Source organism: Choristoneura fumiferana, chromosome 4 (assembly GCF_025370935.1).
Source record: "Choristoneura fumiferana chromosome 4, NRCan_CFum_1, whole genome shotgun sequence".
NCBI lineage: Eukaryota > Metazoa > Arthropoda > Insecta > Lepidoptera > Tortricidae > Choristoneura > Choristoneura fumiferana.
In genome coordinates, this window is record NC_133475.1 from 11,299,124 (window position 1) to 11,322,853 (window position 23,730).

The 23,730-nt window shown below is 35.2% G+C and overlaps 2 protein-coding genes across 2 annotated transcripts in view; both read left to right on the plus strand.

Moving 5' to 3' along the window:
• Positions 1 to 23,730, plus strand: part of sNPF (short neuropeptide F precursor) — a gene marked incomplete in the record, with an annotated part of 98,056 nt that overhangs the window by 15,528 nt on the left and 58,798 nt on the right.
• LOC141427182 (uncharacterized) lies at positions 12,293 to 12,700 on the plus strand. The gene has a single exon (XM_074086413.1). It carries the CDS (start codon positions 12,293 to 12,295, stop codon positions 12,698 to 12,700), a length of 408 nt encoding a protein of 135 aa, XP_073942514.1.

The following is a 23,730-nucleotide window of genomic DNA, read 5'->3' on the forward strand; positions in this document are numbered from 1 at the left end:
TCTCCCCTCTTGTTCAACAATACAAATATTCGAGAATCCAATCAAAATCCGATTCGTACGATGCGTTTTAAGCTCACCTACTTATAAACGCTAGCCTTCATAATGCATCGAGCCAACTAATCGATGATACGTAGCCGCAGATAATCGATTAAACGTTGATCCGCTCTTCCGTCCGCTGTAAACAAGCTCAGAGTACATTCGTCCGGTAATCACGCTTATTTTGGATGCATTTCCGTAGATGCAATAGTATGATAGTGGTCAGAATAGATCAATTTATTAATCAAGCTTTAGTTGAGATCCACATTGTCATTTTCCGTGGAGAGCACGCAGAGCTCAACACAAACTCAACTGAAAATGTTATCGGCTGATTTTTCGCGATTATCAATGAACGCGCAAGCTAAACCTTGGAAAGTGTTTAGATGTGTTACAAAAGTTGTTTCATTTGTTTCAATATGTTTCAGACACTACAGATATTTTTTGATTAAACTTTTTTTACCTTGCTTCATTGTTTTGATAGCGGATGATGATTTGATGAGCTTTGGTAGCGGAGAAGCAAGGTATATTGTAGTGCATTGATACGGATCTCCGCAAAGTAACGCCTTTAAATGATACAGTGGGTTTAATAGGTCAGTTTTTTTGTCCTTTACTTACGATGTGAAGCAGTGGGTCATTGAAATTTTGATAGTTAATCAAAAAATATATCGAAAAACTATGAATGTCAAAAATTCTACTCCGGTAGTTCGGAAACCTTTGTAAGAAAACAGTAACCGAGACGACTAAAAAAAGGCAATCAAACTTGAGCGTACTTTCCAGTAGTAGTTTACTGTTGGTAACATTTGGACAAAATATTAACATCACTGACAACATCCCGCCAATTTGAGAATATTAGTGAACGGTACATCCTTATTGCGCGTTGCGGTGATGCGGTTTAATGCCGTGTGAAGGCGCCGTGCGGTCGGCGCGATTCGTAATCAGATTACCGTCCGGTGATTAATTGAAGTCCGGCTATATAGGCTGTTACATATTTTGAGAACAGCGTCCGAAACAGAATCAGTGCTAGTTCTAACCTTAAATAAATTTGGGACCAACTTACTCTCCCCTAACCCCCACTCTCCCCTCTAGCTCCCCTTTTAGGCCGGCAATTTACCCGCAGTCTTAATAAAGCTGTAGGTGTCCATGGGCGGCGGTGTGCACTTACCATCAAGTGACCCGCATGCTCGTTTGGCAGCTATTTGACATCAAAAAAATAATCAAAATCATAATCAAAATGGTTTATTAAAAGCAAAACAAATTTCAAGAAGGGTTTCCGTTGGTTCCACACTAGGCTAAGCCTGTCACGTGGAAACCTGATTCGAGGTACAAACAATTGATTTGATTAAATCGCTAACATAAAAAAACTAGATTTTGCCCTAGACTTTGTCGGCGAAGAATTAGTTTAAAGTTATTCTGCGAGAACTATACAATTTCTGAGGGTAAAAACTACAAGGCCTTCCCCGGGATTTAAAATATCTCCGTAACACATCTACCAATAAATTAGATCCGAGGTTATGAGTAGCGAACATCTCAAACTATCTCATTTGTAATATTAGTAAAATTTCACACACATTGTTTGTTTGTCATTTTAAATACAACTTACACGTGAATAGAAGTGCACTGAACTCTGGAGAATTCGGGAAATAAATTGAAATAAAACTTTTAATTCAAACAAAACTCGCCAATTAAAAAACAAGTAAAAATAAATGTACAAACAATTGCCCGATTGAAATATAAACATAGGAAAAAAACAGCTGTATGCCGATACTCTTTGCTCGAAGCTTTCATTTAAAAAATGAATCTTTTGTTTGCAAAACAGTTGAGCTTCGTTTGCTCGTCAGATAAAGCTGCTCTATTTTATGAACTAGTATAGATAAATCAATTTCCTTACGGTGTTTATGTGTGTATGCCATCTGACTTTCAGTACCTCTTGAAAACGGTATGTACCTATTTAAATATGTGTATACACACACATGTTTAAATCTACAAGGCCTTATTTAGATACATCACTCGACTTATCTTACATGGCGAGTAAGAAAATGCTAAAAGTTAGTTTGGCACTTTTGAGCAATTTTATTATTTAATACGTTGTAAAGTTGGTCAAGTAATTTCTATGTATGTACATACAAAACACATTGAAATGTTGAATTATGTGCTATAAGAATGCAAGAATGTAAGAAAAAATCAAACTTTTAAAATTGATCCTTGGCCGGATTTCCTTGCAGTTCGTTGTCTACGACGCTACGTAGTCATGTCTACGACGCCACGTAGTCATGTCTACGACGCAGCATCATCATGCCTACGACAGTTACGTCGATAAGCGCTACGACGCGCAACCACAAATAGTAACAGAATGAGGGCTATCGTTTTTTGTCTTTCTAGATGGCGCCACTGATGCGTGAGGTTTTTGAGTGTGGCTTTCAAAGTCTGTTATTACGGGTGTGAAAACTAAGTTTAGATTAAAATCATATTTAATACACCTTAAAACCGTACCATAAAAATATCGAGCAACCAAAGTGTTGCGTAGTCCCGTTTTGTTCGGAAAAAAAGGGAGGACAAAATTTTCCGAAAGACAAAACTGTCTCGAAACACAGACATTCACTGCCCCGTAACGCATAATAGCCGTAATTAATTTCAGATAATGCAAAATATTCACAAAATTATTCTAATTATAAATAAACCCGCGAAGCTCACCCAAAAACTTTGAGATTTGACATTTCGGAGACCTCACGCTACACTAGCGCCTCTAGTGGCGAATTCATATGCGATAGACCTCATTGACACTCGCGTTTGATACCCGCTATATTTACCTACCAGTAGAGTTTCAACCACAAAGGAGAATACAATTGTATTATTAACGATAGCGGTGGGAACTCTATTGTAAGTAGTAACGGGCATTGACGTGGCATTTGTACCTAATTATTATCTTTATCTTTACATCACATCCTACTAATATTATTAACGCGAGAGTTTGTGAATATGTGTGTGTTACTCCATCCCTCTCAAAGGGCTAGGCGGATTTGGGTGAAATTTGGGTAGGTATGTAGATAGCTATACGTCTGGAATAACACATGTTTAATTTGATTTATTCCGTTATTCGCACGTTAAAATAGCTGTATTTGTCGTAGTTAGATAACTTTTATTTTTTGCTCTAATTGGTTGGTTATAGAAAGCCACTATAAAAATCAACAGGTTGGTACATTATCGCGTCAAGTAGAAATAAATGTTGTAACAGATGCTTACCATAAAATAAAAATAAAATTCGAAATAGAGATGACAAAAATTTCAGTGAAATATTTGGAAACATTTTTAAAATATATTTATTCCACTACTGCTTCATAAGTACTAATAACGTTTCAAACCAGGCTCCATCTGTATGCACCTCGGATTAATGTGAATTTGATTATTTATTTTTTTGCTTCCGTTAAACAATAATATTGATTTATCTCCAATAACCGTTGCCTTTTTTAATAAAATTAAAGGTATATCAATGAACTTGTTCAACGATTGCTGGAGTTTTTTTTTTAAATTAAATTTAAGTTACAATTACGAATAAATAATAAGTTTAAAAAAATAAAAAAATAAAGACATTTATTGCCACATTAAAAAAAATACAATGAACATAACAAAAGACAAAAATAAAAACAACAGACACGTTACAAATATGTGGCAAATTGGCAATAGGCTCATGCTCAGCATTCACATGCTGCCGGTCGACGCCCGAGTTTAAGAGAAGTATTATAAAAAAATGTTTTAAGCACTTCAAAAGTGTCAATTTACTATTATATTAACTATCACACGGACAAAATCGGCATTCTTATCGAATACTTCAAAGAAGTCCACGGTGAAAATTAAATTTCTTTGGGCAAATTTAATTTAAAGGGCCATCGTGGCATTTGGCCCCTGCCTCCTCCCTGACGTGAATGAGATAAGGAGACTCTGATATTCAAATTATTAGTAAAAATTTGAACTACAAAATACTTTTCAGCTGTTACATTAATTATATGTGCAACTGCAATGCAAATCTATACATATAATTCTAGTCAAAAAAAAGGGCCACTTGAGTTTGATCCCAAAAATAAAATGGAAAATATTGACCTAAATCTATATCGTTATTCTAGTAACGATAATAACTAGCCATGCATAAATAAATGAAGTAAGAAATAAAAAAAGAAAATACATATATTCACAACACGAGACACAACAATATTATATTTTTAAGTACCTACAAACAACAATATTAAGTACAAGTGTAAATAATAATGATAAACACAATTGGCATCCGATAAACACGAAGAAGTAAATATTGAGATACTGTATAGCACCGTCAATACAATGTTTTGAGACAAACCCCCTCGAAGTTTTACGGCCGTACGAAGAAACGTATCTCGCACAATAATCCATGAGTTTACCAAAGAGAAGAGTTGTATCTTGTTTTTGATAGTAAAAGCGTTTACGAGGGAATTATGCGTCCAGTGCAGCCCATTACGTATTTTACTGTTTCGTCGACACGGATACCGCTGCATGCATTGGGTATGCACTTAAAAACCTTTTACACGAATGACACTAGTTTCAATCAAATAAGGGCCATGAAGTTATAATATTAAGAATGTTCTTGATTAGGGTGAGGGCACCAGTCATGGACAGGAACCAATAAAGGAATATTTTTTCCGCTAGCCCAATATTAAGAAACGGATGCTACTTTTTCTAAAACTAATAACACTTATGTGCAGATAACTGATGATCATAACTGGTAAAGTTCATGAATGGTGAGCTATAAGGCATTGAATCCTTGCTGTCCATTGCTGGATTCTACTGTGCTTAATATGTCCATGATTGTTGCCGTCACCCTAAGTGGAAATTGTTGAGCTAGAGTCGTGGATAACGCTCATTTCGAGGATTAAGGACTCGAACGCTTAAGACTCCAGAGTCTTAAAGACTCGGCTATATTTGAGAATTAAATTGGCTTATTTTATGCGTATGGATGCAAGATACCGTCTTTGCGGTCTTTGAGTCGTTAAGCAACGAGAGTCTTTAGGGTTCGAGTGTTTAAGCATCGAAATTAGCGTTTTTCACAACACTACGTTGAGCTGGAGTAGAATCATCATTATCATTTCGGCCTATAACCGTTTCACTGCAGGACTAAGGCCTTCTTTCTGAATGAGTACGTTTTTAACGTAGTTCTCACGCGGGCAAAGTGCGGATTCTTTGCTGACGTGTGCTGGTTTTCCTTCACTGTAAAAATTATGGTAAATTTTTATACGACTGGATGGCAAACGAGCAGTTGGGTCTCCTGATGGCAAGAGATCACCACCGCCCATAAAGATCTGCAACACCAGGGGTATTGCAGATGCGTTGCCAACCTAGATGACTAAGATGGGATACTTCAAGTGCCAGTAATTTCACCGGCTGTCTTACTCTCCACGCCGAAACACAACAGTAGTTCAACCACTGCTGCTTCACGGCAGGATTAGCGAGCAAGATGGTGGTAGCAATCCGGGCAGACCTTGCACAAGGTCCCGAAATCCCGAAAAACGCAAGTCCTGGACTGGAACCTTCGACCTTTAGCCTCATAGATCAAACCACTTTTGCTACTTTACCTTACATTCGTTAACAATATGCCGGTTTAAGAGCGTTTATACCTGCTGAGCTGGCAACGTTGCATTTTTGTTGGTTTTGTCGACTATTTCATAAAAAAAATATGGAATAATCGAGAAAAACTAACAAAAATGCAACGTTGCCAGCTGAGCAGCAGGTATAAACGCTCTTAAAAGTCAGGCATTCAAACAAAGAAGAAAGCTTATTCTAAATAATTTACAAAGGGTCGTTTCTTTTTAGTATAGATTCACTTACTTCTAAAAGAATGACACCTGTTGCTCATCGAATGCCCGAGCAATGTAAAACAGGAAGCAAGGTCGGAGAAATTGTTCGAATACCTCCTCTGTGTCGCGTCTGGGCCATATTTCTTAAAAGTTCCTAAACGAAATTACTTCGGTGTACATTTTTCTTGATGATCTCTTGCTTGTTTTGCAACTCGTTTCTCTTATTTAACCCGGAATACTTTAAAGTTTATTTTCCTCGTTACTTTTACGTAATTAAACTCTTAAATTAATTGTGACGATACTGTCCACTAATTAAAACAGTTGTTATATTTTTCTTGCGTAAGTATCTGCGTCAATGCAAATTCTTTAACGAGTAGACGTTACTTAAATAAGTTCTACGTAAACAAAACAGAATGATTGTAAAATGCGATGTATTCTTTAAAATTTCATATAAAACGACATAAACCTGTATCACGATGAAACTTTTTTTTGTTTTTTTTTTTATATCACGGGACAATTCACACCAATTGACCTAGTCCCAAAGTAAGCTTAGCAAAGCTTGTGTTATGGGTACTAAGCAACGAATAAATATAATTATATAGATAGATACATACTTAAATACATAGTAAACACTCAAGACCCGAGAACAAACATTCGTATTTTCATACAAATATTTGCCCCGACATGGGAATCGAACCCGGGACCTCAAGCTTCGTAGTCAGGTTCTCTTACCACTAGACCATCTGGTCGTCGTATTAAAAAGGCAATGGTTCCAATTTTCAACCATGTTTTGTCCATTGAAATATCCAATTACAAGTGGTGAGCATGTAGTAAACCAATTAATTTCCTTCGATATAGTTCAATACATTGTCTAAGGTCTGCGGACAAGTTATTTAGTCTGTAATGGAGCAAAGATAACGAATGTCCATGTCCCCTTAACAAAGACACGGTTTATGTTCCAACTAACAATTTGTAGAGCTACTGGAAGTGGCTCTAGTCTCCAATTTCAGGTATTTTCTTCTCATAGTAGGAGTATTTCCGATGAACTAGTATCCCTACTATACCATTTTCAACTTCACAAACAACTGGAAGCCGGAAATCAAATCACTAATCTCAGTTTAATCTTACAAAAAACTTTTTTTTTTAATTAAAATATACATGGAAGAAGAAGGGATTAATTAAAAATTCCACGAAAACACTCAAAATACATTACTTATTGGATTTCCGTGATCGAAATAATACTCAGTACTTTGCTTTAATTCGATAAATATAGATCTTGAGAAAAGACGGATACGTAAATCATCATACGTAATTGATTATTTTGATAGCGACTTCCTCGACGCAGAATTCATAGTTACATGACAGCATGTATGACATATGGTCCTTGTCCCCCTCTTATAAAACAAGTTAATCTGCAGTCAACAAACTAGGGCATGGATACCGGTATTCGGTATTACCGAAAAACCAGGATACAACAAACCTACAAACTATTAGCAGGATTTATTTAATGTTGCTCCGGAATATCTAGAACATTCACTCATTTTTCCGCGAACTCCTGTTCAAACTAGCACTTAACCTATATTTTATTGAATAAAAGTAGGTACTTCAGTGCTATTGTTCGTCTCCAGAAACTTTATATCTCGGCGTGTCCATCAGGCATCATTGTGGAGCGCGAATGCACGTTTGCTCGAATGTGATCGATTTCTCGATGACTTGAATAGTGTGTGTATATCACAGCATACATGGCTACACGCTTCTGTAGCGTGTGTGTAGACCAAGAACGACAATATACCCAACATTTACTGAGGTGGTCCAAATTTCATGAATATGCTAAAGAGATGTTGTCTTCTGTTGCTTTCGCCAGTACTTATGACGTAAATGTCGTTGGTGAGAAGCTAATTAAACGAATGTGGGTTTCAAAGGGCCAGTTGTTATTTATGGTAAGTTGTTGATAAAAAAAAATAAGTTTAAGCTCAGTTTTAAATTAAATGTACAGAACTATCAAACGTAGACTTGATCTACCGATTAATTGAAATATATTTTTTCTCAGTGAGGGAAAATGGACCACACATATTTATATAGTTAAGTAATTTATCAGTCTATTCAAACACGAAACTAATAAACTTGTGTTATGTACATAAACTTGTTATATTCCTGACATATATTAATTGTTTTGCATATTTTTATCACACCGTAGTCCAGGACGCCCGCGCCGGGCGGATGGCTGGCTGTGACGGGCACATATTAGATACAGACACTATTTCTAGCGAAATGATTGTTTTCCTATAGCGAAACGCTTATGATAATTTCCCGGCGACATTGAGTTAAATTCTGTCTTTGAATTTGTTCTTTGTTGGAAAACATTACTTGATTACACCAATATACAAGGTGTTGATTATTTAATGAAACACCTGAAAAGCAGAAAGTAGCTTGCTCAGAATCCACAGTAGAATCGATTACACTATGTTTTAAATCATGTCGTGTTTAAATCCTTTTTTTGTGCCCTTGTTGTGTTACGAATGCATACGACAATTAAATCTTTTAGCCAGGCTGCGAACCTACTATTTAAGTTGATAATTCGATACTGGCAGTTTTGCTGTCAGTTTGAGTTTCTTCTAAGAACGCAGCTGACAATTACAAATACGACTGTAGAGTTAGAAATCCCAAGTAAAATTAGTGACTTAGCAAAAAACAGGATTAATTTTTGTAATAATAATAATAAATATCATGGGACACTTGACACCTATTGACCTAGTCCCAAACTAAGCAAAACTTATACTATACTGATACTAGGCTCAAAGGTTGACTGGCAGAGATCCCTGCAGGGATAAGTCCGCCTTTGTACTTAACACAACTTTTATTTATGTAACCTTTTTGTTTTTCCTTTTTGTACAATAAAGAGTATAAACAAACAAACAAACAAACTAGGCAACGGATAAACCTATAAACAAACTTATATAGATAAATACATTACTTTAATAGGTACACATTAAACATCCAAGACCCGAGGACAAACAGTCGTATTATTCATACAAATATCTGCCCCGGCCGGGAATCGAACCGGGACCTCAAGCTTCGTAGTCAGGTTCTCTAACAGATTATTACTTGGTCATCTGGTCGTCAAGATTATGAAGGTATTTGAAAAAAAAAACCCAATCAAGTAAATTAATATGACAAAATATTCTTGGGATGGCTGAGGTTTTCAGTCATTTAATTACCTTGTTTACCTACCTAACCTAAGTAGTAATAAGTGGTGTGTAGTGAACATTTTCATTAAACAACCCAGAGAATGAGAAAAGCATGAGTTAATTATATTTCAGATACAACACTTCGCAGTTACTTTACATAACCTTTACCTCTATTTGTCATCAGTCCCGTAAAAAAAATTGACATGCTGGTGGGAATCGAGTTGTTACGTTGCCTCGCTATTGCCAGTGATAGGTACATAGAGGTACTTGAGAGTCAGAAATTACTTTAAACAACAAATAAATAATAATTTCAATAGGCATTAATTTTGCGACGTGAAAATGCACATACTCAAAGCCGAGACAAAAATAAAAATATATCGGTTTTGATCCTCTTAAATCGAGAAGAATCAGGTGAAGTAGGTACCTACGTTTTGTAATGTTAAGCTTCCAATTAATACCGTAAAACCATTACCATGATTTAGTTGTTTAAACCAATAATTACAAGCTCAACTCGATCGAAACATCTTTAGGGAAGGTTACTGATTATCTCGTTCCAATGCCATCGATCATTCTAAAAGAGTTGTTGACCAAAATGGAAACGCGCAGTTGCGAGAAAGTTTTATCAGGGAACTGAGGGAGATAATCTACTCAGCCTCTTATGTAACTTTTGCTCTTTGCGTTGATTTCTGATTATTATAATACATTTTGTTAATTGAGGTTAGTGAAGTTTGCCAATGATCAACAAGATGATTTAACTAGGCTGCACAACAAGGCTCTTTTGCATGCCACTTTTTTATACTAAATACCAGTGGCTACTAGTATTTATAAGAAATTAAGATTCAGTCAATGCAGTGAATGTTAGGGATAATCTTTTTTCAGACTTTATGTAGAAATTTGTCTATAGCTGATTTTAAATGAAGTTTTTGTTTTCTTACTTATGTATTGACATTCGCAAATATATGTACATGTCCGTTACTTTTAAAATATATATTTTTTCCTTTAATCACTGGGTAAATATACTATTACAGCCTTTACATTGGTTAGGGGCATTTGCTAAAAGTGATTATATTTTAAATAATATAATTTGTTATATTTTGTTAAATAATAGTGACGACATTATTTTGGGATAAGATATTATTTTATTAAAATGACGGAGAATGATATTCCGACTGGTTCAATGAACAACATTGTTGTAAGTACTGGATCGAATATGGTTATTGAGAAGCTGGAAGGAGTTTCAAATTATGGCACATGGAAATTTCAGATGAAATTATTGCTAATTGACCTTGGACTATGGGATTTAGCAAACGGATTAGTTAATGCATCTACTGATTCTATTAAAGATCAGAAAGCATATGTAAAGATTTGTTTGAATATAAAACCAAATTGCCAACCTCATGTCAAAAATGCAAAAACAGCTGAAGATGCCTGGAAACAATAATTGAAGGCTGCTTATGAGAATGCAGGCATAAGTTGTAGACTTTCTTTGAAAAGAAAATTAGCACAAATTAAGTATACAGAATACGATTGTATGGATCACTATTTGGGTAATATTATTTCCGTTACGCAAGAACTAGCTGACATTGGCTGTGTCGTCGATGACGAGGAAGCAGCAGAATTGATGCTGATTGGTTTGCCAGCTGCGTTTGATCCATTGATTATGGCGTTGGAAGCCACAAGTTCTAAGTTGACGTCAGAATTCGTCAAATGCCAGTTAATTCAAACTGAATTTAAAAAGGAGATAGGCAAATCAAATTTGAGACCTACCTTGCAAGATTCTTATTGCGAAGAATAAATTTATTTTAATATGCCGCAACTGCCATGAAAAAGGACACATTAAAACAAAATATTCTAAGTTGAAAAAAAAATTAAGAAGATTTCAAATAATTATTCGACCCTTGATGCTTTGTCTTCAAAGAAGGGAAGTACAAAATCAACATTATTCTCTACAGAGACTGCCTTAGTTAGTAGTGTTAATAGGGATAACTGGATTTTAGATTCAGATTGCTCTAGTCATATGACTAATAGGAATAACTGGATGATTAATTACTCTCCTAGTATTAAAACCGAAATAACTACTGCTAATAATGATATAATATATAGTGAAGGCGTAGGTAATGTCAATATGGTATTCGATAATGATGTTGAAAAAGTGATTACCGATGCCATGTATGTACCGAAAGTAGCAGCTAATCTGGTGTCTGTTAGCAAAGTCGCAGCAAAAGGCTATGTTTTAATATTTGATATTAATCAATGTAATGTATATAAGGATAATGTATGCGTGACTGGTTCCTGTGATCTGAATCTGTTATTGAATTCAAAACATTAGTTGAAAATCAAACCGATCTGAAGATTAAGAGTGACAAGTGGTACGGAATATTCATCATCATCATCCCAGCCTATATATATACGTCCCATTGCTGGGCACAGACCTCCTCTCAGGTGAGAGAGCTTAGGCAGTAGTTCCCACGCGGGCCCAATGCGGATTGAGAACTTCACACGCACGTACGGAATATTGCAATAAAAGTTTTCAAAATTATTTTAAGCAATGCGGTATAGTTCATGAAACTACTGTGCCATAGCGAAATGGTGTTTCTGAAAGCCATAACAAAACTTTAATGGAAAAAGCTAGTGCCATGTTACAAGATGCTGACTTGGAGAAAAAATATTGGGCAAAAGCGGTAAATACTGCTTGTTATTTGAAGAATCGTAGTCCAACTGCTGCTTTGACTAAAGCTACTAATGAAGAATTGTGGACTGGATCCAAAGTGAACCTCAGTCATCTTCGAGTCTTTGGTAGTACAGCATATGCTCTCACTCCACAATCTCAGAGTAATAAGCTTGATCCCAAATCAACTTACATTATGTTAGGATACTGTAATCATACCAAAGGATATAGACTTGGAGGTCCAGCTGATGGCACAAAAATAATTAAAGCACGTTTTGTGGAATTCCTTGAAAATGTAAAAAGGAAGCAAATTTAAAAATGGAAAATCTTATGATAGTTTCAAAGATTTACCGAATAATATTGAAGTTTCAATATATAATTCGAATACTTCTGATATAAAATGTTAATGAACCTGACAATGATGAGTATGCTATACCTGATGCTTTATCTACCAATTCTAATATAATCTCCAATGTTGAAGATTTTAATGTACAAGAAATTACATCTGAAGAACAGGAAGAAGGTTGAAAGGCATGAATTGTTGAAAAATATTCAGCAAGAATCTCATATCATAGAGCAAAATGCATCTGATACAGAAATTAATGAGCATTCCAGATCTGTTCGTGACCGGTAACCCTCCTATAAGGTTCAAGGATTATGAAATGAATTATTTCACTGAGCTAGTCTTAATGGGACGAGATGAACCTAGGACATATAATCAAGCTATGAAATGTGAAAAAGCTGACGATTGGTTGAAAGCTATGAAAGAGGAATATAATTCACTTATGTTACATCGTGTCTGGGAACTTGTTGATCGACCAAAAGATGGAAACATAATTAAATACAAATGGGTTTTCAAAGAAAAAGTAGATCCAAGTGGTAACTTCGAAAAATTTAAAGCTCGTTTAGTTGCTAAAGGTTTCACTCAACAATATGAAGTTAATTATGAAGAAACTTTTGCACCTGTTGTAAGACTGTTCTTTAAATGAACTAAAATAATTTCCTTGCTCACCCGCGACCTTACGATAGCTAAGCTTATGCAAAATATGCGTGTTCATGCAGATCCTCCACCTCCACACTGTAAGAACACACACAAATCACACAAACCCATCTATCACCACCACCACACTACACTGACGCGTTTCGAACTCAAACAGAGCTCATCTTCAGAGTGACACAACCGTACACCATGCTACCAGTTGTTAGACTAACAAACCACAACCACCGTTCTAACTTGTCACTGTAACTCCCCAAGTACCCACATACGTTTTATGAAACAAAACAAAACTACCCACAAATTATTAATAAATATTTTTAACCGTCCTTCAAAACTACCTTGATTTTTATTTATTTACTGTCAAGGCATGTTTTATTAACTACCATTGCTGAAATTAGATCCAAGCCGTAGCAAGGGAGATGAAACTAAATTTACCTGCTCATTAATAATAGACCCCATACTGTTGTATCTAATTATATCCATGCATTCTAAAACATCGAGACGAAACCCCTTGCCACAATAATGTAACACTTCATACAAATCTGAGTCCGATAAAGAATGATTTAGTTCCAACAAATGTTTGGCAAAATTCGACTTATCAGGATGCTCATTCCTATATGCCGAAACATGCTCTTTAAATCTAGCATTAAAACTGCGTCCTGTCTGACCAACATATACTTTACTGCAGTCATTACAAGTGAGCTTGTATACACCCGATCTAGTTCCTTTATCTACCTTCTCTTTGTGGTTACAAAGTTTAGAGTATAAAGAGTTGTTAGTCCTAAAGGCTACCTTAACATTGTTTGATTTTAAAATACCACAAATTCTATCAGACAAACGACCAACGTATGAAATGCTACACCTATATTTGTTAAAAGACTGTGATGGTTTGACTGCAGTAAAGTATATGTTGGTCAGACAGGACGCAGTTTTAATGCTAGATTTAAAGAGCATGTTTCGGCATATAGGAATGAGCATCCTGATAAGTCGAATTTTGCCAAACATTTGTTGGAACTAAATCATTCTTTATCGGACTCAGATTCGTATGAAGTGTTACATTATTGTGGCAAGGGGTTTCGTCTCGATGTTTTAGAATGCATGGAGATAATTAGATACAACAGTATGGGGTCTATTATTAATGAGCAGGTAAATTTAGTTTCATCTCCCTTGCTACGGCTTGGATCTAATTTCAGCAATGGTAGTTAATAAAACATGCCTTGACAGTAAATAAATAAAAATCAAGGTAGTTTTGAAGGACGGTTAAAAATATTTATTAATAATTTGTGGGTAGTTTTGTTTTGTTTCATAAAACGTATGTGGGTACTTGGGGAGTTACAGTGACAAGTTAGAACGGTGGTTGTGGTTTGTTAGTCTAACAACTGGTAGCATGGTGTACGGTTGTGTCACTCTGAAGATGAGCTCTGTTTGAGTTCGAAACGCGTCAGTGTAGTGTGGTGGTGGTGATAGATGGGTTTGTGTGATTTGTGTGTGTTCTTACAGTGTGGAGGTGGAGGATCTGCATGAACACGCATATTTTGCATAAGCTTAGCTATCGTAAGGTCGCGGGTGAGCAAGGAAATTATTTTAGTTCATTGATATGGATCTCCGCAAAGTAACGCCTGATTCAATAAATTACTGTTCTTTAAGTTTACATTTTGTAATTGGAACTGAAAATTACATGGATATCGAACATGTTGACGTAAACACGGCATTCCTTAATGGAGACCTTCATGAACGTATTTACATGGAACAACTTACTGGAGTTGCAATTGAGGGGCAGAACAAAGTCTTTGTACTGAAAAAGAGTTTATATGGACTCAAATAAGCCAGTAAAGCTTAGAACGAAAAAAAAAACATGTTTTGATAAGCGATGGATATAAGACTGAAAAATGTGTCTATTTCAAAGACCAGGTGATAATAGCGTTATACGTTGATGATTTTTTCGTGTTCAACTGTTCAGTTCCAATCGTAGTTCCAACTTTATAATAAAACTGCTTGGACCAGTCAAACAAGCGTTGGGTATGAAAGTTGAAAGGGACAGAGAGCAAGGAACTTTAAAATAGACACAGGCTTAATATGTGAAAAATATTTTAATTAAATTTGGCATGGAAGATTGTCACAAGATAGCGACTCCCATGGAGATTAATTTCAATCAGCCGAAAGCCGAGACAATCGACCAAAGCTTATTGGAAGCTTAATGTATCTCGCTGTATGCACACGTACAGATATAGCTTTTGGGTGCAGTAAACTTAGTCAATATAACACCTTGTTATATAATGAATCGCATTGGCTTGCCGTTAAACGCGTACTGTGATATTTATCTGGGACAACTGGCTACGGACTCAATTTTAAGAGGGGTACTAATAAAGTTAAAAATTTCATCCGACGCAGTCTGAGCGGGGGATACAACCGATAGAAAATCTTATTCAGGTTTCGTGAGTAGGTTTGGTAATTGCGTTTTAAATTGGCATAGCAACAAACAACAAAATGTCGCTTGCTCTAGTACAGAAGCTGAATAATAAATGCTCTTGGAAATATGCTGTTAAAGAGGCAAAATTCATAAGAAACTTTTTATTACAGTTACATTGTAGGAATGAGTCACATGATCTTGTTACTATTTATAATGATAATAATAGCACACACTCAAGATGGTGGAGAACGAATGTTTTCGTAGAACAAAACATATAGATGTTCAACATCATTTTATACAGGAATGTGTTGAATGCAAAGTAATCTGTTTAGCGTACAAGCCCTCAGCTGAATTAGAGGCAGATCTTTTTCCAAAAGCCTTATCTAAGATGAAACATGATTTCTTTGTGAAATGCTTAGATTTAGTTTAAATTTCTTTTGTATTTTGTACTCTCGCACAGAGTTTATACATCATTTCTGTTTTAAATTTGTGAAACATATGATTGCCTCGAGTAAGGGGCAGTGTTAGGGATAACCTTTTTTAACACTTTATGTAGAAATTTGTCTATGGCTGATTTCAAATGAAGTTTTGTTTTCTTTCTTATTTCAATGTCTTTCGCAAATATACATGTCCGTTAATTTTAAAATATAATGTTTTTCCTTTAATCACTGATTAAAGACTATAACAGCCTTTACAGTGAATAATTGTTTTATTTAGGTGTTACTTCTCGGGGTTCGATATAATCTTGTTCCTCCGCTCATAGAAAGCATAGTATGGTAGCGGAGAAATCATACTTTCTAGTAGAACATTTTAGAACAAAGACTTCAGAATTCAGAATGTCACATTTGCGGGCTATATTCCGTCTTGTATAAAAACCTTTTACGCCGCAGAGTAAAAATGGCAAGGTTCCATTTAATGTGACCTTTCTTTTTGCTTTATTTCCATTTGCATAACCTAAAATAATTTCACCTCCGTATTCGCAGGATTTGTTTATTAAGTAATTCTCGAAATTAGGATACTGTAATTCAAATCACAAACTGATATTTTAAATGCTGTTTAAGCACTTAAAAATTCGAGTTAATATTTCGCTGAGGTTCTGACGTGCTCTCGTGATAATTTAAAGGCCTATTGGGGCGACGTTTGTCATTTACTTAACCTCTTATAAAGCATCCGCTCCGCATTGACCGTCCCCTCCTGAGCTGTTTGAAGAGTATTTTGTATAACCAGTTATTAAATATTCCGAGAATATATAGAATATCTTCAGCCAGAGCTCAAATTGTAATAAACGAATGACTCTAAAAAGTGTAAGGTAAGATTAAACGACTACGTACCAAATTACAATTGACCTTATGGACACTGAACAAATTGGCGCACCCTATATCAAACAGCTATTGCTACAAGACTGTATATGTAAATAAAGATTGCTCAACATTTAAGACGGCAATATGATATTTTTATGTAATTGTAACCATAACCAAAGTTATAGTCTAGTGTATGTCTAGAAAATAATTGAAAGAAAGAAAGAAAGAAAGAAAATACATTTGTTCACAACACAAGACACCAATATTATTAGGTACAAAAAAACAACACCAACAAAACAACACCAAGGTATGTGTCATTGCGGTTGTGAATCGGACACTGGCTCAGCATAATGCTGAAGAGTTAAGAACACCCCAGCGCTGATTTTCAGCCAATACCGTCGGCAACCCTCGGACCGTTTTAAAGACATACTACACACCATTAACTACATAAGACTACATAAATAAATAGATAATTTGTAAACTATAAAACTAATTTATTGTGTGTCTTTAAAAACATAAATATAAATGTACTAGGTACGTAGATATAATTAATTTTACAACTATTATTATTATGCACTTACTTGCCAAGTATACACCCTAAAGCGGGCTAAAAAAATTTAATTAAAGAAAGAAAACGAAACAAAAAAGCAGTTTTGTGAAATAGTGCTGGAAAGGAGAGGAATTAAGATTTTTGAAATGCCAACAAATAGCCTTTAAGCTTTCATTGCATTGCATTGCATTAAATAAAACCTTGTTTAATTTTGGAATCGGGTTCAGTAATAAAAAAATGAAGATAAGAGTTTTGTTGGCTAAGTGTAGTAATTAAATTAAGTATTAACAAAACAATCTTCCGCCTGCCGCCGTCACCAATGAAGCTAAAGCACCTAAACCTATTGCAGACAGTGTAAAAAGCGCTGTGCCTTCATTTTATGAAGGTGTTTTTACATTTTTAAAAATTTGACCACTAGGCAGCAATGGAATATGTCGCAACATTCGAAGAGACTTTAGCGCACCAGACTTTTTTTTATTAATTTTAGTTTTAACGTCAATGTCTTCACCTTTTATTAAGTAGTTGACAACGACGACTTCAACAAACATTTTCGAGAAAAAGTCAATAATAATCACACTCCCTTATAACGTTGTGTAAATTTAGAACAGTAAAGTGAAACTAATTTGTATACAAAACCCTTAGATATCACATAAAAGGAACAACAAGCTTGTTATAAATTCTACACGCCATACTATACAAGAGAACAGAAAAATGCAGGCGCGTACTCATTAGTTGCCGTGAATAATGAACTCAATGTGCAGCGCACGCTGCACTATACTGCTTGTACCTTCTTTGAATTGCCTTACAAACTATCAAAGTTAAATTCAATTGTTAAAGTATATATTGTGTGTTATAGAAATAATTTATTTAGTATACCACAAAAAAATTGTTATCTTATCTTTCTATAAAATTCTCGTGTCACAGTGTTTGTAACCAAACTCCTCCGAAACGGCTTGACTGATTTTTATGATTTTTTTGTGTGTATTCGGTAGGTCTGAGAATAGGATTTTACATGAGATTTTTCATACTTCTACGCGGACGGAGTCGCGGGCAACAGCTAGTAACTTTATAAAATGTACCCACTTGTAGAGGGAATTTGTTGAATGTTTGCCATTTTACACGTGTAAAATTATAATTACTTAAAATTCAATATAACAATGATACGAATTCTCAATTGATCCGTTCGATATTTGCATATTGTATTCAAATGGACATGAGCCCGTGTCCAGTTTTGTTATCAGGGAATTACTTAATCACGATCCAATGAGTTTCGTGTTATGAATAAAGTAAAATCCATTGAAGACTGATTTGATTTTATTGATTGGAAATCTATTCTTAACCATGTCCATTGTCCATGTTAGGTTTTGGTACACTGCAACCTTACCAACTCGTATTAGATTAGATTTACAATACAATACAGAACAAAGACTGTTTATTGTACACCAGAAATAGTAATATTACTAATAGTAGTATTTATTACCTTATGAAAAAATACAATACATACATGTCAGGTAATTAGGTATAAAAAATATGATTTCACCTCCAGCGCTTGAAATGTACGCTGTACGGTATGAAATTTTATGTTAAAGTGCTTATTTGGACCCAGAATGATCAAGCCGGCGCTTCCGGTTCGATTTCCGGCGCCCGCTTGTTACTCTCATGAATAATCTCGAAAATATAACGGAAATTTAATTTGTCTTGCCAACAATCGCAGGTACACTGTCCGGAACAATTACGAGCATGCTTCATTTGGGCGACGCGGGCTTACTTTAATAATTTTTTTGTTTTCAAACGGTACCTTGAGACTTTTGTAATCCTCGTTGTAATAAATTGAGACTTTAGAACTTTTGACCAAACCATTTTGTGTTTTTGAATACGGATGACTGATTTTATCGAATACTAATAGGAGTACGTATGTTTCTTTTCATTTAGTAAACTAAATTCGATCATTGTTTATTATACTTCTAATGCTTATCATAAAAATAATTCTAATGTTAATCATGCTTCGCAGTCGTTAAATCCTTACGTATACGTGTTAAGTAAACTAAATATACTATTGACCAAGCATCCCTCGTGCCGCTCGCTTCAAGTCCGCTGTAGCCATAAAATCTCGGACTAACAGCGCAACTCCGTCCGGGAGAAAAAATGTTTGCCATACGTTTCTGTAAACTTATGAATAACCTATGAGGGCTGTCGTTCGTTGAAGTGTGATTACGGCAATGATATGATTTATATGCGACATGAATTTGTCAATCTGATAGGTCAACCGTAGGGCTCAACCGAATTGACGGATGCGATTTGCGTGCGAATCACTTTCTTATAGTGTTTTAGTGTTTCAGTGACATAGATCTTTTCCGTCTCTACGGTAGCGGGCACCGAGCGGTCAGCGGCGCGGCGAGCGTTATCTCTGTACATTACGTGTTCTGCTAGGTAACGACTGTGCAGCGAGCGCCTTGGCCAGGCAATGAATACAGGACACACTAAACGTTCCGTCGCATAAATAGGCCGCAATGGGCACTTTTACACGTCATTTTTTTAAACTACCAGCGCTTTCGGAAAGACCATCATTGCCAAGAAGAATGCGCCGCAAGAAACTTGGCAGAAAGTCATTTTTTCATAAAAATATAATTACAAACAAAATACTTAAAAACTATATTATACAATTAAAGAAAAAATAGTACAAAAAATAATAATAAAAGAAATACAGGGATGTATGGGGTCTCTTAGTTACAATACTAAACACTAACTATATCTAAACTATATCTACGTTCAGTGGAAGTGTCCTCACTGCCCGCTGGCATCCAATCCGCTGCCTAAATCCTTCACATTATACGAGCATGTGCAGATATTATTCAAATAATACTTAACTCGTATATTAAATTTTAACGAAACGACACGTCATGATTTTGTACGAACAAAATAATTACAATATTAGAAATGAATTTAACTTGTCCCTACATCTGATGACTCTGAATCGCTTTTTACATTGAAATCTATTGATGTGTTTAAAAGAGGTTTGACATCAATCATTTAGTCAAAGACTCGTAATACAATTTTCAATATGGATCGCATATTGAAATAAACCGTCCAGAATTTATTCATTCCGCATGGCGGCAATGAGTTCGTTAAAACTTTCCACGCTTTTTATCAGGAGCCTGTTAGCAAGTCAATTAATAGTTGTTGACCTTTAAACTAGTGCCAAAGTGTTATTTTTCATTGGTCGGAGAGAAAAATATACTTCGTTTATTAACGTTACGTTTTGATAACCTGATAGCATAGTGGTTAGAGAACCTGACTACGAAGCTTGAGGTCCCGGGTTCGATCCCTGGTCGGGGCTGATATCTATTTGTACGAATATACCTAATACAAATATTTGTTCAGTCTTGGACGTTTAGTTTGTAGGTATTTATCTAAATAGATAATTATCGATCTATTAAGCATAGATCTAATATATAATCGTTGCCTAGTACCCATGCCAAAATAAACGAAATGTAGGAATTTGTAAATCAATTTGAATTCACATAGTTAGGCATTTGATTATAAATATTATGTTAGTCTGTAAGGTATTTATTGTATGGGCCAAGTTGCCCGAAATAAATGAATTTATTATTATTATTTTTTCTGTGTAGGAAAAAATATTGGATCGTAAAAATGCTTATCTTGTACTCGTACCAAATTAATTGGATTAATCTATTATTTATGCATGATATGTATCCCAAAAACAATGACAGACTGTATCAGTTAGCAGAATTTTAATTACATTTCAATATTTTGCTGTTTCCAGCTGAATAAAACATGTTGACACATAACGAAATATCGTAACTTTTCCAGGTCCCGCGAATTTAGATACGCTACTATAAAATGAATCATCCATATATACTTATTATAAATGGGAAAGTGTGTGTGTGTTTGTGTGTTTGTATGTTTGTGTGTACTTATGTTTGTCCGTCTTTCACGTCGTGATTTTTGGCATAGAGGTAGTTTATGGGCCAGAGAGTGGCATAGGCTTCTTTTTATCCCGGAAAACTTCACAGTTCCCGAAGGAACAGCGATAACCGAATTCAACGCGGGCGAAGCCGCGGGCAAAACCTAGTACTTTTATATTTTTAGTGTCCTATGAAGGATTGATTTCAAAACGAATAATATTTTCAACGACTAATTGATTTTGTACCACATTTTAAATTAAGCAAGGTTGAATATTTGTGTACAGTCAAGGAAACTTAATCACTTACCAGGGTGGAACCTTTGTACTACTAATGTCATGTTGACATCCCATACATCTGCCAAAGAAATGATAGCGAATTGATTTTGAAAAGAATCCACCCCGGCACGTGATTCAGTTTCCTTGACTGTACATTTATGTGGTCGCTAAAATTGCTTAGCGCGCTTTTACGTTACACAAAAGGTCCAAACGGATATATTGCTGTCACAAGTCCGTCTGTCGTCTGTCACACAGCTTTTACTACCAAACTGTATGAGTTAAAGTCTTCAAATTTTCACAGCTTAAGCTTGTTTAAGCTTGTTGACCCAGAGCCAAACAAATTGTCGTTTTTTTTTGTTAGTTATAAGGTGGGCTAAGGCATGGTGGTTAAAACACGCTCTACCCGTCGAAGGGCTATTCTATAAATATCGACGAGTAGAAAAATATTGTATGAGATGAGTATTTAGAAAAATATTCTAACTTTCCAATGACCTATGAACTTGACATTATGTGATAATGTTCTATTACATCCAAGTTATCTTTGAGGCCAAATGCATCACAGAATTGCTATTCGGACGGTGTATTCAGGGTTTAACGGAACACTCGATGCACGAGGCTGACTCACACTTGAATAGTTTTTTGATTATCGAACCAAAAAAATTCATCTACAACAACCAATTTAACTAACTTTTCTCAGAATCACTACAACTATACGAAACTAAACTAAATTAAGCGATAAAATTAAATTAGTCACGTCTGATTTGTACCCAAATTAGTGGTTAAGCCTTCGGGTTCCGAATTCGCTTAACACTTATGAATATTCAAGCGGTAGATTTGGATTTGAGGGCTTGAGCAAATGTCGTAGTGGACATTGCGACCGCGAAAACTTTGTACACGCCATTTGCTTGTGGTACAAATGTTTTACAAGGTTTTATTTTTTGACAAACGCCCTTTGATAATTAAGAGTGAAATTATTGCGTGCAAATTAGCATCCCTATTTCAACGAGCCAAGCTTAGTTTTTTATTGAATCAGGCGTTACTTTGCGGAGGTCCATATCAATGAACTATAAGCAACGGCTTTGGTCGTGCGCGAGTGAGTGTATTAATTTTTTATAGTCCCTATGAATCGTAACCGTTTCCGGAAGAGCTGGTAATATAAAAAGTGACATGTAAAAGAGCCCTTTGCGGCATACATACAGAACAGAATATATTTTTTGATTTGATTATGATTATGATGATTTTTGATTTTGGTAGTGCTTATCTACCATCAAATGGCCCTCTTGCTATTCCATATTTCATAAAATAATGTTTTAAAGAGAAACAGTCATTCTTATTTTACTAAAGTTAAACTGACTGACGGTTACGCAAAAACAACGCCATCAATCTGTTGCGAACTAGTCCTTTGAACTTGTGTTATCAACCGCGAGAGGGCGTGTGAGAGCATAAATCATGAGAGTCGCGAAACCCTTCTGTTTGTAGAGGAACTTTTATTTTTAAACTCGCATTTACAAACGTGTGAGCCTAAGTATTTAAATATGTGTTCAGTTAATTTTTGGGGCTATTTTCGATAGGATTTGCACGAATAAGTTTTTGGTATAAATTCATCTTAAATACACGATTTTTTGCTGATTGCATACTTCTTATTAACTATACTTACATAAAACATATTCATAGTCTATATATTGAAGGATCTCATACACAACTTGAGAGATTTGATTTTTAACCTAAACAAAATAAAAATGAAAACATTACTAGATAATTTTTTTCTAGTTAAAAATCTCGGTTTGGCATGTTGAATGAATAATACTAATTTTATTGATCTTTATCAAGTCCTTTGACTAGAAATCACTAGATAAAACGAATGTTACACACAAATAATTTCATAAAATTGTACAATGCAAAACAAATATTGTTTAGTGAACACCGAAACCAGTAGTGAGCTCACAAAAAAAAAACCTTGAACTTGAAACATATTATAGCAAAGTGTGAGCTGTGTGAGTGCCATTTTTAAATAATTATCATACTAATAACAACCTATACCATACTTATATGGTTAAATACGTACGTATGTTTCACTCACTACAACTTTTTGACAGGCACTAAAATGATTCCAGCACTTAGTAAACTGCTACGCTGTGCTGCTACGGCGTAACACCTGCTACGAACATTTCGTAGAACACGTTAAGTAAGAACGAACGTTTCATACATTATAAACCATCGTTAATATTCTTGTTTACTTTCTGTTTGCTTGTTTCTTAATTTTGAATAGTTACAACATGATATTTAGAACGTCAAAAAAGTATTTTTTTAGAGTTATCTCAACAAATTGTGTACGACCGGCTATAGGTCTCGCTTATACTTGGTAAACTAACCTTAATCGACTAATCATTTTTAAATTTTACTTAACTCTCATTTTCTAGTAACCGGTCCTCTATATTTTATTATTTGTAAAAAAACGACCACATTTTGCAATGTCCAAAAGATAATTCAGTAGTGACGGCACCAGTCATTGGTACTTGTACCAATATTGTTTTTTGTTCTGCTTCTTTTCGTATACCTA

Coding starts and splice junctions, on each gene's coding strand:
- LOC141427182 (XM_074086413.1), top strand. CDS start 12,293: ATGCATCTGATACAGAAATTAATGAGCATTCCAGATCTGTTCGTGACC.